Source organism: Fundulus heteroclitus, chromosome 3, assembly GCF_011125445.2.
Source record: "Fundulus heteroclitus isolate FHET01 chromosome 3, MU-UCD_Fhet_4.1, whole genome shotgun sequence".
Lineage (NCBI taxonomy): Eukaryota > Metazoa > Chordata > Actinopteri > Cyprinodontiformes > Fundulidae > Fundulus > Fundulus heteroclitus.
In genome coordinates, this window is record NC_046363.1 from 40,647,890 (window position 1) to 40,666,266 (window position 18,377).

General features: G+C 37.9%; 1 protein-coding gene across 1 annotated transcript in view; it reads left to right on the forward strand.

The window, feature by feature from the left end:
- The window catches only part of si:ch211-113g11.6 (Sema and PSI domain-containing protein), a 58,986-nt gene that overhangs the window by 34,736 nt on the left and 5,873 nt on the right, over window positions 1-18,377 (forward strand). Inside the window, exons 9-13 of the mRNA XM_036135395.1 lie at window positions 1,955-2,063; window positions 2,271-2,481; window positions 13,922-14,037; window positions 14,843-15,015; window positions 15,475-15,530. Coding sequence (XP_035991288.1) covers window positions 1,955-2,063; window positions 2,271-2,481; window positions 13,922-14,037; window positions 14,843-15,015; window positions 15,475-15,530 — 665 coding nt within the window. The remainder of the gene's footprint in view (window positions 1-1,954; window positions 2,064-2,270; window positions 2,482-13,921; window positions 14,038-14,842; window positions 15,016-15,474; window positions 15,531-18,377) is intronic.

Genomic DNA, 18,377 nt, shown 5'->3' on the forward strand with positions numbered 1-18,377 from the left:
GAGTTCTCCTAAAATTACACCAAAAAGGGTGTCGCCCGTCTCTGGCCCTCTCATTTCGGGGGTAACAGGCTGAAATGTTTGCTCCGAGCAATTGGCCACTACTCTCCATTTCATCTGAAATACAGCCATTTACGTAAAGACTTCATGTCAACATTAGTGAACAAACAGCATCATAAAGCAATGAAGTGTTACATCATGAAATATTTTCAAAGACAACATCCTCTGATTCCCAGTTTCTAGATGGCAGTCGAAAACTTCTCACAGGGATATTTTGATGGGCTTTTTTCTTACAGCTAATGACAACCTAAAATCTGGTTTGTCAGAAATATTAGAATTCAAAATGAGATGAATGAAACATTTTTTTTGATGCAGAAATGTTATGTTATGACCATGTTGTTGTCGACACAATCAAAGGAAAGACTGTTGACTTGACACTTGGCCAGTATTGACAACCTCTCCAAAGACAGTAAGGCCTCCAAAGGTCATTGCTAAAGAGCCTGGCTGTTAACAGTGTGTTCTTTCCCAGCATACAAATAAAAGTTGAACAGAAGGAAAAGTTTGGAGGAAAAAGGTGCAAAAGCATAACTGCGATCTTGAAAGAATGAGGAAGAAATTATTTAAGTACCATGCATTTGGGTTCCCTATGCCTATAACATATTTTTTACATTTAGTTGCTTAATGCAGCATAAAACATTTCAAAAGATAAAAACATAAAGACATTAAGAAACTATGACTATTTTTTGTCATTGCTAAAACCGCAGACCTTGACTAAAAGCAGCTTTTTTAATCAAACTTTACTGTTTAGATGGAGATAATGAATTGTATTCACTTTGCTGTGATTGCTGGACAGACAACTCACTTTCTAGGATAGAATAGAAAAGAATAGAATGGAAATATCCTTAATTTTGCCTCAGTGGGGAAATTTGTGTATTAGCAGCAAAGTGCGAAAGCATTAAAATTCAAATAAAGGAATCTGCATGTTTCACAGATTCTTTTATCTGCGAAGCATGATAAGAGTCTCCAATTTTTACAGTAATAATTAGAGAATGTAAAGTAAGGGCAGATTTACAGCGTAGGAAAAACAATATTAAAACAGCATACTCAAATTCAAAGAACAATTTTAAAAAAACTACAACATACATACAAACATATTTGTGCATACAAATTACAAGAAAACTTTTAAAAAATTTAAAAACTGCAAATAGCAGCAGCAATTTAAACACCTATTGAGTTTGTTAAGAAAACTGATAATGATATATATTGTCTAACAGCTGCTGGGAGGAAGAATCTGCGATAATGCTTCTTTGTGCATCTAGGATGCAGTGGTCAGTCGCTGAAGGGGCTCTCCAGTTTCTCCAGTTTATTATCTTTAGCTGATAACAGGAGAAGTAGATATGAAGGTTTTCATTAATGGTAAGCATAATTGGAATCAACTTTATTGGCCATGGTCATGAACACAATCAAGGAGTTTGAATTTGGTTACAGAGCTCACGGTGTACAGACATGTACATAATAATATACATGTCTGTCTATACAAATATGTGATATAATGAACAGAAACAAGTAACACCTTTTTGTCAAGCTGTGTGAGTAATCGATCATTGAGTTTGATCGATTGTTTTTGTTGAGTTTCACATTTTGATTTAAATTACAGACAGAAATGTCCTTTTCAATAATGTTTCATTTACAGAAGACAAAAGAAGGTATTGTGCCAAGAAAAAAAAAAGTAGAGAATGACCACGAGCAATGACTAATCCCGGTTGCAACAAAGAGTAATCTAATTTGCACATTAATTAAATAGATGATAGACATTAGTTTCAAAAACAAAAGGCCCAATTTATTTTGGATTTATTGCCTCGAGGTGCAATGTTGAATAAATAATTTGGCTTGGTGTTTTTGCCACACAACAGCTTAAATCCCTTATTGAGAATCAGTTCTTATTCTTATATTCTAGGGGAAGAACGGTGATCTGTGCCTATTCCATCGAAGATATTGACCGAGCTTTCTCCACCTCAAAGCTGAAAGGCTACAGCAGCTCATTCGGTAGCAATCGTCCAGGGATGGTAAGAAATGTTTTTTTTTTTCGTTTGTTCTTTCCTTGTCACAGAGCAGGGACACAATGTGTAAAAGCATGAGTCAGCCTATAATTTAGTGACTGAAGTGCTATTTTTGAAATTTAATAAGATGGAACCAATTTTGAGTTCTTTGTCCAAGCTTTTTGTACGGTGCAGGCTGATGTGGACAAAAATGATTCCGCCTTTTGTCTTCAGTGTGCACGCAGAAGCAACTCACCAGCAGACACTCAGAACAACATCAAAAATCTGGGCGTGATCAGATACCACCCAGAAATTGAGGACGTGATTCGGCCGGTGGGTGTGAACCCACTCGACCTCCCCACAGATGATCAAATCACTCACGCAGTCGCAGATATTGTGCTGGCCGTCAACGATGAGCATTACACCGTCCTATACCTCGGAACAGGTACGTGAGCGCGTCTGTGCGTCAGAAAAGGTAACGGTGGCTACAACGGTAACCGTTTTTGTTCAAATGTGAATTTGTTAATGTAAAATGTGACTGTTTTCTTCACTCATTTTTATACATTACCTTCAGCAAAACTGCTGAAGGTAATATGTTTTCCATTTCCCATCAGATCTGATTGATAAGTTACTGGACAGATTGCGACTGCCACAGGGGGTCATTGTTTCTCTCTGTTGGTGCAGCTTTTGCAGTTGCAAAAATTGCATTTAGCAGGACTCTGCTTTGTGCATATTTTTAAAAAAAGTTGTGTAAAATGACATAGGAGACGTATAGGAAACTACGAGCTCAGGGAGGTTTGGGAGCTCTGCAGAGATGTACAATCTGTTAATTGTATTTCTGTCAGGAAATCTATTTATCAACTGAAAGGATGTACAGTTTCTCTTGGTGATTTAATGGAACATCCAGCTTTTTTTTCTTTGCAGCCTCTGCATCTATTTCTACTCTCTTAGCTAGAAGAAAATCACATTTTCAGTATCCGATCATCTGCAAATCAATACATGTCAGCCTGTAAACTGCCACTGGGGCCCTAGCAACTGCAATAGATACAACACAAGCTAATTTGTTTGTCATTTGATACATGTTAAAAATATACAATGACATGAAATTATTTTGTATTTTGCAGAGGATATTGGTTAAATATCTGTCAGATCAGAAGAACCTACTGAAGCAACCAATATAAAGTCTTGGTTAACAATGTATTTTCACTGTCCCTGGTAATAAACTTCTATACTAGCTGATGGACAACCTTAATTCCTGCCATACCTGAACTTATTTTTGTTTGGTTAAGAAAAATACATTTTACAGAATGTACTGTGAATTAAGAGACGTAATTTGACTGAGCGATGGAGCGAGTCCAGGCTTTCTTTAGTAGGAATAAGCAGCAGACGGAGAACAACCGGGGACCACTGTTCTCTGCCAGTGGCATAACGAGGTGCAGAGTCGTTGGTATACAGCAGCTACTCCAGCGCGTACAGGATAGGGTTTGTAAACAGAAAAGCATGCCGTGCATATAAGTGTTGACCAGTTACGTGAGAAAATATCGTTTACCGAAGATGTAACCATTTATGTCAAAGAAAACAAAGAAAAGTACCTGGATGAAGCCTTGTTTCCACCGAAGGATTGTGCATGAGCTTAAGGAGCATTTTTAGTCTTGTGTACTGGAAGGAGACAAGGAGGAAGAGATGGAGGGTTTCTCATTGGTAAAAAATGGTTACAGTTCAAACTAAACTGTTCTCCTCACCCACAGTTCAAAATTGTGAAGGACCAGGTATAGTTCCTTTAATACGCATCATTATTTTTTCCGTATTTTTTACATCCTTAATTGGTCGACTTGTCATGATTTGGGTTTTGTTATGGTTTAGGCTTGTTATTTGATTATTAGTTCTCTCTCCTGTCTTAATATTAGCTCTGGTTTTTATTATTTGCTTGTGCTCTGTTTGGTCTTAGTTTGGTTTTCTAGCTTAGGTATGGTCTTTATGGTTATTTTGGTTCTGGAGTGGTCTAGTTTAAGTTTCTGTTTTGGTTTAGTGATTCTCTTCGTTTAACCAATTCTGTCATAGTTTCTTTTTTAGGTTGGGTTTGTCTTGATTTATCCTGAAACTGTTTTTTTCACCTGCCAAACATTCAGTTTCACATCTCAGTAACATCCTCTCTGTTTGCCTGTCATTCCCCTTCACCAGTCACCATCCAATCAGCTTCAGTTTACGTTCAGCCACTTTTTCCCTCCTGATCAGCTCCACCCATTCTGGTAATTAGCTTCACTCTGTTCACCTGCTCACTCCTCTACTTAAACCTGCCTCTTATAAGCTTTTCTTCTCAGCAGTAGGCTATGCGTGTCCTCCTACGTAACAAGTTGTCTATTATCTTCCACACATCACTGAAAGTTTTCAAGGTTTTACATCAAAACGTTCTGCTGTAAAGCTTAAAAAAAATGTGCCATAGTGTGTAAAGACGGATGCAAGAGAGATGAAGTGTAGGAAAGAACGAGCAGAAGCAGAATGGTAAAAATGATGCTGAGTGCATCACAGAATTACTGGGCCAAAATTACAATTAAATGGCTTAATTGTTGAATTTCTTTTGAAATCTTACATAAGATCAAAATGTTGCCCACACACTGCAAAAAGAGAACTAAAAGTAAGTAATGTTTTCTTAAAATTAGTGTATTTGGTCTCTTTTTTTTGCTCTTAAAATAGGACCAACTCATCTCCATCATCTTATTTCATGTACAGTATATCTAATTATCTTATTTTAGGGGTAATAATTACCATTTACCTTCTCAAATCAAGGACAAACACATCATTTCAAGAAAATATGTATTTACTTTTAGCTCCCTTTTTGGAGTGCCTACATTCTAACAGTTACCGTCTGTCACCAAATCGCCTCTCCTCCATCAGAGCAGCGACTCTGAGGCACAGCTGTTGCTTGCAGCAGTTCATCTAAAAAATTGTGTTGGGCTTTGAAAGGCTTTCCTACGACAATCATCACAACTCACATCCTCGTGCTCTGAATGTGTCACAACTCTGAAGTTTACCAACGAGATGTTTTCCGTCTCTCTTATTACTACTGGGGCTTTGTTCTGTCATTCGTCAGGCCTTTCTGGGCTGGATACGTTTTTAGCAGACGGACACCAACGTTAGGTAAAAATAATAAAAAAGAAAAAAAAGGTGATGGCCACTCACTGTGGGCTTTAGGAAGTGTGTCAGTTATAGCTGTGGAAAGGGACAGCTGTGGATTTCTGTGTTGGCCTAAAAAAGAAAGTAGAGCAGTTTGATTCACTCCTGTAGCTGAGGCCATGGGGAACATTGCACTAGAAATTACATCTTAATCTTTCTTTTATTTATTTTCCACACTCATACATGGCCGTTGTCGCTTGTGGATAAGCGTTTGACTTAAATGCTTTTTCATTTTAATCATATGACATATAAAAAAAAGAAGATCTTTATATCAGAAAAAACGACTTTTGTCCATTGAGAATTTATTGAACCACTCAAGGTCACTGTACATGTAAAAACAAGGACCCTCTATTCAGCTCACTGCACACACCAAGGTGCACACATTATCCCAAAGAAAGAACGTCAATCATTCAGTCCAAATACATTTTATACAATGGATGAAACAAAATCAGAGAGATTTGTTGTAAACAAGGTGGGGCTTAAGGTTAAAGGCAGGATGAGTGATTTTGATTTTTGACCCCCCTTCGTGAAGATTAATCCTCCCTTGTCTCTTCCTCGTGTTAACCTCATCACATCGCCGCCATGCGTTACCATGACAGGCCGCTGAGCTCTCGCAGCCTTGAGGGGGACTGTTGAAGCGTCTTCACCTCTCCGTCTCTGTCAAAAGGCTTTTCTCAATGAAAGCAGCTGGCTGCTTCTTTTGGCCCCTAAACAGATATTCATACACACACACACACACACACACACCCATAAAAAGACGTTTTTTTTTTTTTTTTCATCGTGTACCAAGTGAAGCTCATCAATCGTCATAATTACTTTCAAAGAGCCTTTTGTATTTGTGCAAATTGTGGGCAGAGGTTACCTCTATGATATTATTGAGTCTCAAATGAGTGAAACAGGGTTAGATTCAAAGAGTCAAAGCCAATCGAGTGAGCAGCTGTGGGTTCTCACTGATGATGAAGATGAGATTTTGGCTGACAGGGCGTATTAGTCCCCACTGTTGAGGGCAGGTTCAGCAAATATCTCGCATAAACTTTAATGAGGCTGAAATATTTTGTTTTGCAATAGCTAATTTCAAGGCGTGAGTACAAAAAGCAAATATCACTGAGAGTTCGAACTATAAATGTCAGAGAACAAGATGAAATCAGGCTCTTTAAGATAACTCGATTCACAATAATCACATTTGTTTGATTTTGTAGACATACAGTTTAAACCAGAAGTTTGCATACACTATATAAAAAGTTGCCTTATAATGTATCCATGGGTACGCCTCCAAATAATTGCTATGTTGCTAATTAAGCTCTCAGAAGCTTGCAAAGTTATGAGTGCATCATTAGGGCCTTCAAAACGTTTAAAGGCATGAAGATGGTTGTGTAGGCATTCTTCTCCATTGTGGGAAACATACGTTTAAAAATGTCTTCTCTGATGTTTTTTACATTAGGCAGATCAGTATAGTGTTGGTAATCCTAACTGAATGTAGCAGGAAAAGGTTTCCTCTGGTTTAAGACTAAACACAGAGAAGAAACGTCCGCTTTCATCTGTACCTAAGCAAAGCCAAGACAACTTTATTTATAAAGCACTGTCAAAGCAGTAGGCGCTGACCAAAGTGTAAGTAAGTGCAGACCACATTCCTTGAAATATATGAACATCATAACATTCCAAATTAACTTCTTAGCAGGCGTGGAGCACTAAACGTGTTCAAACATTTTCCTCAAAAAATGGGTGCGGAGGAAATCATTACAGGTATTAAAGATCAGGATTAAAACCTCCGGCTTAAAGAAATACCGATGACTTTTATACAATGATTTTTTTTTGCCTACTATTAAAGTAGAAAGCACAATTCATTCAGTCTTCACACATTCAGCAGAGCAGCTACGAAGGCACAGATCATGTTTAGAAGTGGACAGACGCGTGGATTCGGAGGCTTAAAGAAATCATTTGAGGAACGCTGACCTTGAACAGACTGCTGAACTGTCGCCATTCTCCTAATAAGAAAAGGTTGACATTTCTCTCCGATTTAAACCCCCTCTTACTTATTCCACTGGGATACTGTGAACCGAACTAGCAGAGTGTAGCAGTATTTGACTAAACTAATTTATTTGGCTTTTGATCACCAGCCAGGAAATGTTTGAAGGGATTTGATCAGTTTGAAAAAAAAGGCACATTCCCTTTTTTTTTAAATCTTCAGCCACAAAGCCAAAATGAGGATGTTTTCTGTTTTCTTTGAAAAAAGCCGTGAAAGAGAAATAATTGTATTAAAGGCTTTATTTTTCTGTAGAAAATGAACTTGATTGTTTTAATATCACATTAGAATGAGGCTATAGGTCCTTGGATATTTCTCTGTTCATTAGTTTGTGTATTTTTGAATCAAAAGTCATCGTAGAGTTGAATATTATGTATTCATTTGAGAAAACCCATTAAATGTCTGGCCGTGTGTATTAGATGTTAATTTCAGCGAAGTCTCATTTGTTCAGACGTATCATAAAGAAGACATTTAAAGAACTTTACCGCAGGGCTCATGGCTGTCTATGCATTCATGAGAAAGAAATGCATGAAGTCGATGCGATTCCAGGAGTTTTTGTGTGAACGCCAGAAAACACCCTCAGGTGCCTCTTAAAACTTAGAAAGTAATATTAAAAACAAAATCACACGGCTGGATGTGGGCAAACATTATCATGAGACCTCTCTATCAAACTTTTAGTATGTGTACTCGTCTGTTACAACAGAGGGAAACCATGGAAATGTGGCATTATTTTAGATAATCCTTGTTCCTTGTAATGGAGAGGCTGTAGGATGATGGAAAGCTTAGAAGCAGCTCTTAGCTCTTACAGCCTTGGCTGAAAGCAAGACAGGAGGACCCTTTCAGCGGGAGAAGGACGAAAGGCAAATAAATTAGCATTTTTTAAACTTCACTAACTCTTTATTCAATGAGCCATCTTGAAGTTTACATTTGGAGAACATAATAGTTTAACCAATGCAGCTAAAACTAAGATTATAGATGCACTGATCAGAGCTTTCATCATATTTATTTCTATCCAACATTGGAACTTTGCACATTTCAATGAAATTTGTCGTGGCAGTGTGAGGGATTCAAACCGGGGAACATGCGGCCACTCCAGGACCAAGCGTCCTGCTCTAACCACTACAACGCCGTTCCCCCAGAAAAGATATATCAGAAATAAAATCTGTCTTTTAAAGCTCCTGCCGTCCAGTTCAGGTTTTAGCCAGTTACGCTTTCCCTAATTTTTTTCAACTAAACATTTATTTAACCAGACAACAGACCCATTCAGGTCGACACCTCTTTTGTAAGACTGACCTTGTTTTACAGTAAAAAAACAATCACAGCAAATTCCCTTTGCTCCGTTTCAAGACAGATTATGACTTTTTGTACACGAAAAAATACTAATTTAAGATATATAACAGCTTTTCAGATGTGCTGTTAGGTGTATTCAGTTGTTAAATCCTTTCATTTAAGTCCATGTAATTAGACTTTGTGATCAAACATTGATTATTTACATAAGAAGCGAAGGCGGCATCTCACTGTAGTGCTGCAGTGCTTCACAAAAGGAATTTCTTTGTTTTACAGTCACCAGCTAATGAATAATTGAGTAGACTCAGTTTAAATTGGCTGTGGTTTATATTGTTTTATCTTAATCTAACAGGGCTGCGAAAAATCAATAGTTTTTTTTTCTGCAAATGCAGTTTCTTATCATAACTTTGTGGTGGTGGAGTTGTTCTACAATTAAAATGTTACGGTAGAGGCTTTCCTTTCCTCAGAAAATGACTTGTATTTAATTTAGTTATTATTACAAACCTTGGACAGAGGAGTTGAGTGTTAATTTTTAAGTGTCAATTCAATTAAATGTTATTTATATAGCGCAAATTCATAAAACATGTCATCTCAAGGCACTTTCCAAAGTCAATTTCAATCAGATTATACAGATTGGTCAAAAAGTTTCCTATCTAAGGAAAAGAGCCACAGGGACAGTCGTCTGCATTGTCCATGGCTTTGCAGCAATCCCTCATACTGAGCAAGCATGAAGCGACAGTGTTCTTTCAGAAAACAAATATATAAAGACTAAGGCCACCTGACAAGCATTGCGGTATGTAGTCATGTATTTTACTCCTTTACAAGGTTTGCACACAAAGTATAAACGTGCACCGTGTCACAAGATATTCTCTCTTTTCCCACATGAAATTAATAAATAACAGCTTTGTCAAACATTGTGATAGAGGGCAATAACTTAAATAATGAAATTATTTAATTCTGTAATTTCAGTTAGTCCTACTAACTGCATACACCGTCTCTGTGTATTCTCCAAGAATACACCCTTACCTTAGCCGAGAGACTTCCAGACGTTTCCAAATCCAGCATGTTACGTAACAGACACAATTAGGCCTGGACGATAATTCAATAACGATATATATTGATCGCTAGACGTTTATCGACGATAGAAATAAGAGTCAATAAAAAGTTAAATAGAATATAACATTTTTCCTTCCTTTTTCATTCCAGCCTATCATGTAGGGTTAAATATTACAGTCATTACATCCTCCCAACCAATCACAAATGCAGACCCAGGAAGCTCCGCCCCCTTCAAAGAGTTCAGAGAGCACACGTTATGTTTTCTTTTTTAAAAACTTGCAGTTTTGGTGAAAAGTTGGTTGAATAAAGGGTTGAGTTTGAATTCGAGTTTGTGTGTTCTGTATCTAGAAATAGGTTGATAAACAACAGCATAAAACAGTCAGGGCTGCACTTAAGTTTTGAATTTGTTGATAATTATCAATCAATATAATTTGTATTCTATCGATATGCTTTTTTTCGATATCGTCCAGCCCTAGACACAATTATATTATTTTTAAGGATTCAACAGAGCAACTCAGCTGCTATACTTTTGGTCAAGTCCAGCATAAACTCAGTTTTATAATACTGGGCTAAGAGAGGAGCAGGAAAGGTACATATCTGAGGAAAGAACCTCGAAAAAGATCCATATGGGCTGAAGGATTGTAGTTTAGTGACCCAGAGATGTAGTAAGGCCTAAGGAGGTCCTCAGAGACAAACAACATGCTGCAAGTGAAATGGTACACCTTTAGGAGCCTGAAGAGCAACCGGAGCAGTCAATACATCCATCAGTAGACTGTTAGAGGTGGAGGAAATAAGAGACTACACTAAAGATTTATTTTTACCTCAATAGTTCAGTGACAGACTGACCACCGCGAGCGTAAAGTGGTTTTGAGTGTTTCCGCCATGGAGGTGATGGAGCAGAAGCTTCCCTCAGGGTTGGAAGACATCAGAGCCATATATTTGTTTCAGCTCCACTTCCTGTTCCAGATTAGAAGTCATATTCCTTTTCTCTCTGCTGCGTGGTCAGACAAGGTAGTAGGGAAATAAGATCAAAGTTTACAAAAGTGTAACAGATCCTTTCTGGAAAATAAGGAGGTGCTTGAGTCAAAGGTAGGGGGGGAAAAGGCTTCTCTTATTTTTTGTCTACTAATTTAAATTACTTAAAAATAAATGTGTGCAGTTTTAGAATTTCAAAGGTGAGGTGGGGAACGTGATACCTTTAAAGCAAATGTTCCCTCAGCAGTTTCTGCCAGGATAAATATAGCTAAAAACAGATTTACCCAGCAGATGTCACAGTAGTTCAGTGTTGTCACCTTTTCCCCTTCAGCTACATTTTTTTTTTTGTGCTGATACACGAGTTTGATAAAAAGAGCTGAAAATAGCTGCTGACTGGATTAAAGAAACATGAGAATAAACTGGAAAGAATGGAGAACGTTATCTTTGACAACACGGAGGGATTTGAAGTTGATGGGGGGGGGAAAAAAAGAGACAAAAGGAAACCAAGTGACAGCAAAGAACCTGATTGTCTTTTTATAAATGAGAAAGTGTCTCACAGAGTATTCAGGAAATGAAGAGGTGCAATAAAAGGCATCAATGTGTCGAGTTTTTTTTTTATAGCGCAGAAGATAAAATAATCCTTTTCTGTGACAAAAAGAAAAAAAACAAAACAAAGTTGTCAAGCTCACAAGATATCGTCTGGACAAGAAGACGTTGATTGTTGACGGTGAAACGTAGCGTCGTTAAGAATTCAGAAGGAAAATTAACCAGTAGAAATGAAAACCTGCAGGGAAACAGCGACGGCGGTAAGAGCAAGATGATGAGAGCAGCGTGAGTTGTGGATGCTCGGCTGCTGGCGGAAAAAAAGTGAACGCTCACGGCTGAGAATGATGACTCATCATGTTTGGAGCCGAGGGTCCATGCTCTATTGACTAACGGAGTGAGGCTGTTGAGTCATGTCTGGATTCGCAGCTGTGTCTGTCGTAACTCTGTCCATTTGTATTTAAAGAACAGACAAAACATGTTTCTTTTGTCCATTTGGGCTGAATAACAATGCTTTGATTCCATCGTTTGAGTGGTGCACAGATCCAATGCTTTTTGCAGATAAGAAAAAAACACAAATGGGTGTGAAGAGGTTAAACTTGCCATCATTTAGTCATTTAAACTAGCAGCAGGAATCATTTTCATTAAGAAAGACGTTTGTCTTGCCTGTTCCCCCAGGCTGGTGCATTAGAGCAGAACCTAGAGTTCTGATTGTGGACCACTGGAATAGAATAGGATAGAAATACCTTTGTTGTCCCACAATGGGAAAACTAAATGGGTTTCTTTGTAATCAGCTCCCTTGTCATTGTTTTAAAACCGTGGCATGCTGCTTCCACAAGCTTATTTACAATTTTGAAACATGCGTTGAAATATGCAGCCAGGGGGCAAAAAAAAATGTATTATTTTTTTTCTCGGAAAAATTAAGTACCCCAGTAATTCAGCTGTTTGTTGAAAATGTTTGGGATTGTTTTAAATGCTTTTTATTAGTTTTTCATATTGTTGCAGAAGAATTATGGCCTCCTCTTTTAGACAATCTGTTAAATGTTTTAATAAAGAAGCTTGTTTATTCCAAGATCACTTAAAATTGTGCTTATATTAGGTTGAGGTCGGCACTTTTTACAGGCAAATTGAGAAGAAACTGATCAACCGTATTTTATGCTTTTTTGTGTGATTAATGTTGGGGGACTTCAAGCTGTTTGGAAATGCTCAGATGATGGAAAGCCACAGTTACCTGTTAATTTCACCTTTATCTTATGGTTAAAGCATTTTGATCAGATCATTGCTTTCGTCTTTCTACCTTAAATCACATCTGCATGCTCCAGACCAGCAAACTCTCAAAGGTTCATACCCACGTTATTTGACTTGCATACAGTTTTTCTGAAAGATCATCACCTCCTGCTGCCGTATTAGTTGTTATTTTTTGTGTTTTACACTTTGTTTTTGCTTAATTTGTTAGTAAATAAAGCCCTTTGTGTTTATGTAGAATAACAATGGAGGTACGACACTGTCTGTATACGCATAGAATAAACAAGGAAGCAGCTAAAGGCTTTTAGCATTTCCCTGTGAAGTGTGGAAAAATTAAAGAAAGGGCCAAGATCCAGTTTTTAAGAAAACGCAAAAAAAAACTATCTATCTATCTATCTATCTATCTATCTATCTATCTATCTATCTATCTATCTATCTATCTATCTATCTATCTATCTATCTATCTATCTATCTATCTATCTATCTATCTATCTATCTATCTATCTATCTATCTATCTATCTATCTATCTATCTATCTATCTATCTATCTATCTATCTATCTATCTATCTATCTATCTATCTATCTATCTATCTATCTATCTATCTATCTATCTATCTATCTATCTATCTATCTATCTATCTATCTATCTATCTATCTATCTATCTATTAAGATTGCCATAATAATTGTTGGTCTTCGATCACACCGAGCTGCTGTTTTACCGTGAGGCATTGCAGAGGTGTTAGACTCAGTCCGGCATTATTTACTAGTAATTTAGTAGTCGCTTTCTGAGAGTTTTGCAATACTGCCAGTAGATGACGCCATGTCTGTTTGTATGTAATAATCATGCCTGTTCCTGGGGTTCTTTTTAGCTTAAAAAAAGGACCATCAAAACACTATCAGGATGGACTATTGGTGTGTATATAACCTTATTTTATCTTGATCAAATGATTTTTGGTATTTATTTTTTACAAGAATATAACGTGACTAAGTACCTTTAAAGTCTATTGAAGAAACAATAGTTGTTTTGTTTTCTTTCGTGATGGCCTTGACAACCATGGAAACTCTCTTTTTTTTATGACTGCGTGTTATATTAATTATAACACGCAGTCAATTTACCCCAGAGAATCCTTGAGCACAGTGCATTTTATTCTCTGTCATTCACCCTGTTTTAAATGGGATTACCGTCGGGCAAACTGAGATAAGCCTAAATGATTTAAACAGATATGTAAGACTGGCAATGTAATTTTTGAAACATAGTGATCAATGATGAGATCTCTTGGACATCTTATTATTGTTTGGATGATTTCAGGCTTGGTTGTTAAGAAACCCTGTGATGTGGTGCAAGTCGTTTTGTTTAACCATGGGCATTTTCATTGTTGTGATTGCACATTGTTGTCACACTTTAAATTCTCTGTAATGAAGCACAAAGTTTTTAGTGCATAGTTTAACTGGTACATTTGGAATTTTAATGTCATCAGATCAAGTCTGATTTGCTGTGGTTCCTTTTGATGTGTTCAAAGAGCCTCATGAGCAACCTCTCGAATCTATTTGAAGCGATTTCTCCTTCCTTGTTTCTGCAGATCAGGGCAAAGTTCTCAAGGTCCTTCACACCATCCAGGACGTCTTCATCATATCGCAGTACTCCCTGTTCCACAACGAAGGGCCTGTCCTAAATATGGCCATCAACTCACAGAAGGTAGAACTGGTGTTTCTCTAACACATGGTAACGGTTTATTTAAGGTGCATTTTGGGCTTTAATCTTAGATACGCCATATCTTAAACCAGAAAAGGAACAGCCGCTGGAGCCTCTTTAAATGTGAAGGAAAGAAAATATTTTCTATATCGACTTCTATGCGCCTTGATGTGACCTGATTCTGTCAATCACTGTGAAAAAAGGGAGGCATGAAACTTTCATTTTTAGCAGTGATAAATGGAAGAAGTTAAGGCTTAAACATCTACATTTTTATATTTAATGATGAAATACTACAGACAACTGAAAGAGATGTAAAATACTAAAGTAGTTTAAACAATTCAGAGATCTTGGGTTTTTGTCTATCTCTCCAGGTTTGTCTGCAACTTTCTGATTACTATTATTCCAAGAAATCAGTACACATCAGTAACTCACAATCAGAAAACTGGATCCAACGTAGTGATCCTTGTGGCATAAATACACAAACCTGGGAAAAACAAAACCCATCATTAGCAGACAAAGTCACGTACCGTCAACTTCAAACAGATCCAGATGGATAATTGTGGCACTGCTCAAAATCCTACAGTACTAAATGAGCTAAATACTCAGGAAAAAGCTTATCACAACATAGAATACACACAGTGGTATTGGTTTGTAGCCTGAATTGACCAGAAACACCTCGTAATTTTTTGCTGCCTTGGTAGAAATCCGTAAAAAGCTTTAAAATAAATCCAGGTTTTATTTCCGTAGCATAATTTAGCTATCGGTGACACAGGAATACTAAATTGCGGACACTTTTTTCTCTCCCTAGGGTCACTTGTATGTTGGCACAGCCATGGAGGTCCAGCGACTGGCGCTGGCTGACTGCAGCCGCTACGGCAACACGTGCAGAGAGTGCATCCTTTCCAGGGATCCGTACTGTGGCTGGGACAAGGCCAGGAGGAGGTGCATCGCCATCCCGCCTGGATACAACGTCACGACTGGGTAAGTTTAGGTGTGACGTCACTGCTGCCGCACCATTGGCTTATTTAACTGTAACCAACAGAAGAGAAGACTGAGCTTATCAAATATGTTCTAATACTCTCAGGGGAGATGCCTATGTGCTCTGCCTGATAATCTTATTGCCAAAGTTTGGGGAAACTTGCTGCAGAATACCAAGATTTGGAATAAAAACAGAATATAATCGTCAAATGTAAAGCCGTTTTTACATTTAGACGGTCTGTCATTTGCTCGCTGTGTTTCCAATGTAAAAACAATAGCGAAGAGCTAGGCTTTGAATAATTCTCGTTTTCTCTGTTTGTGCTGAATGATTAGGCTCTGCTTATGTTAATTCACGAGTAAATATAGTTTTACAGAAGAAAATAGGAGAAAAAGAGAGACTCATTAGTTCTTTTGTGAAATAATTGTACGCTCCTAATTCGGTCTCTTGTTTTTTCTTTACAGCACTCTTATTCAGAATCTCGACAGTTCCAACTCCTCCGTTTGCGAGGAAGCTGCTGGTGAGCTCTTATCTACTCTCTCTCTCTCTCTCTCTATCTCTCTCTCTCTCTCTCTCTCTCTCTCTCTCTCTCTCTCTGTCTGTCTGTCTGTCTCTCGTTTTATCTCTCTCTGTCTCTCTCACACTCACTCTGTCTGTCTGTCTGTCTCTCTCTCTCTCACTCTGCCTCTGTCTCTCTCTCTCTCTCTATGTCTGTCTGTCTGTCTCTCATTTTATCTCTCTCTCTCACACTCACTATGTCTGTCTGTCTGTCTGTCTGTCTGTCTCTCTCTCTCTCTCTCTCTCTCTCTCTCTGTCTTAATTAAACCAACGTGCTGGCTGTTTCTGTGCAACTTCAGCAAAAAGAACAGATGATTATCATATAATTGAGCAGAGTCCATATTCCCCACAGGGACAGTATTTTCTATTCCATGGCTTGCCCTGTTTCATAGCTTTTCATAACCTAGATGCAACTTTGACTACATAATAACTGAAGGCGCTCAGTTAATGTGATGTTTAACCTTGCGTCTGTTTAAAAGTTGTGTCACTGGCTGCGGTTCCTGAAAGCCGATACACTTTAGTCTTGTTATCACATCAAAGTCAGTCCAAAAGGAAAATGGTGTGTCTGACAGAGACAGGCACGTCTCCTGTTAAAGGTGTTTGATTAATTAACCAGAAAGCTTCACACCCTGTGGGCATTCACCGGTTACAGCATGACTACACGGATGTCTCGTGACCTTTCACATCATTTTCTCTCTCTGTTACAGCCGCGTCATAGAAAATATACTTCTGGTTCTTTTCATTTGATTCATTGAGGAATTCCACATTGCCTTGGTGCTGACATATTTAAAGGAGCAATAAGCAAAATGTTAATATTGTAGCTAGAACTAAAACATAGTAATGTGAAGTATTTGTATACAACATCACACCATCTTTCTGGGCCGTGCATGCGTGTACGTCCATGTGCAGCTGGTTTGGTCTACAGATGGTGCTCAACAGCCTACCTAGTGGTGAAATTCTGCTTATTGCTGTTTTAAATAGGTCATTTAAACAATATATATTTATGTTCTTAGTTGGATAAATATTATACTTTATTATTTTTAATATTACAAGTAGCATGGACGTTGTTAGGTTTATAATTGCACCCCCTAAAATTGCTGTAGCATAACCCCCTAAAATTATCCTTTAACTCCAGTTTGAGATCGTTACAGATATGCATTTTATAACACCTTAAGACATAATTCAGAGTCAAACATGAAGAATTCAACCGTTAGATTAAAAACATGTTAGATAAAACCAGGTGGAAGCTTCTTGTTCTTCAGCAGGACTAACTCTCAGGAGTCATACCTGTCTGTCTTTTGTATAAACCTTGTTTACAATATTCCTTTTGCTCTTTCAATTCAATTTTATCTATATAGAGACAATTTACAACACACGTGTCATCACAAGGCACTTTACAAAGCTAGTTCAATCAAATCAAACAGAGTGATTGGTTACCCAGCAGATTGCATCTAATCTTGACAAGCAGCATTCCTGCATAAAGATCCTAGAACCACAGTGGACAGTCGTCTGCATTGTAGATGGATTTCCACCAATACTGAGCATGTATGTAGCGATGGTAGAGAGGAAAACTCCCCTTTAACAGGGAGGAGAACCTCCAGCAGAACCAGAACCAGGCTCAGTGTGAACGCTCATCTGCCTCCACCCACTGGGGCTTAGAGAAGACAGAGCAGAGACACAGAAAGCACAGAAGCTCACATTGACCCAGGAGTACTTTCTATGTTAGATGGTAACAGTGGATGATCTGCCTCCCCTGGATGATGTCACAGCTAGCAGAACGCCAGACCAGGTGTACCTTCTATGAAGAAAAAAATGACAAAGACAACATAAAGTTAAAAGTTTAAATAACAACAAACATTACAAATTGGAGAACAGTAGGAGAACTTTGTAGAGTGAGAGAAATAGGCCCTGATGTCCTCCAGTAGCCTAAGCCTATAGCAGCATAACTACAGAGGTAGCTCAGGGTAACATGAGCCACTCTAAATATAAGGTTTGTCAAAAAGGAAAGTTTTAAGCCTAGTCTTAAAAGTAGACGGGGTGTCTGCCTCACGGACCAAAACTGGGAGTTGGTTCCACAGGAGAGGAGCCTGATAGCTAAAGGATCTACCTCCCATTCTACTTTTAGAGACTCTAGGAACCACCAGCAGACCTGCAGTCTGAGAGCGAAGTGCTCTGTTAGGAACATACGGAGTATTGCTCAGTTCAGAATTCTTTAAGTTTTGCAGATTTCTCTTTTGGCTGAAGCGTTTCTATTAGTTAACGGTCTGAGTCTTCACAGGGCGGTTTTGCTCCAGTTGCCAGCTCCAACACCTGAGGTGTTCTCTTTTGTTGATGATAGTCTGTACGTGTCAAGGGCAACACCTGGTGGTTTCACCACTAATTCACTGAATTTTTTTCATGGTTAAATAAAGGTTTAGTAAATGGGGTGTTACCTTTTAACTCAGTTGAGGTTGACGTAACTTTTCTACCATTAAAAAAATGAAATCATAATTTCCAAGGTTTTTATTTTAAATCCCATTGTAGTAATTTAATATTCACTCTTAAAGTTTGAAAATGTTTAACTTAGACTTAGACAACTTTGTCATTTTGTATGCAAAGAGTGCGTACAGAATGAAATTTCGTTGCGAATTGCAGTGAAATTAAATTACAGTATAAGGTGCAGCAGTGATTCAAAAGTGAACAATTTAAATGTAGACAATGCAGGAGAAGTCACATTACATTATACAGGTGAGTATTTTTAAAACCATTTGTATGTGCAGAATTGATTGTGCAAAGGGCATTTGTGCAAGAATACAAGAGAGGTGTGAAT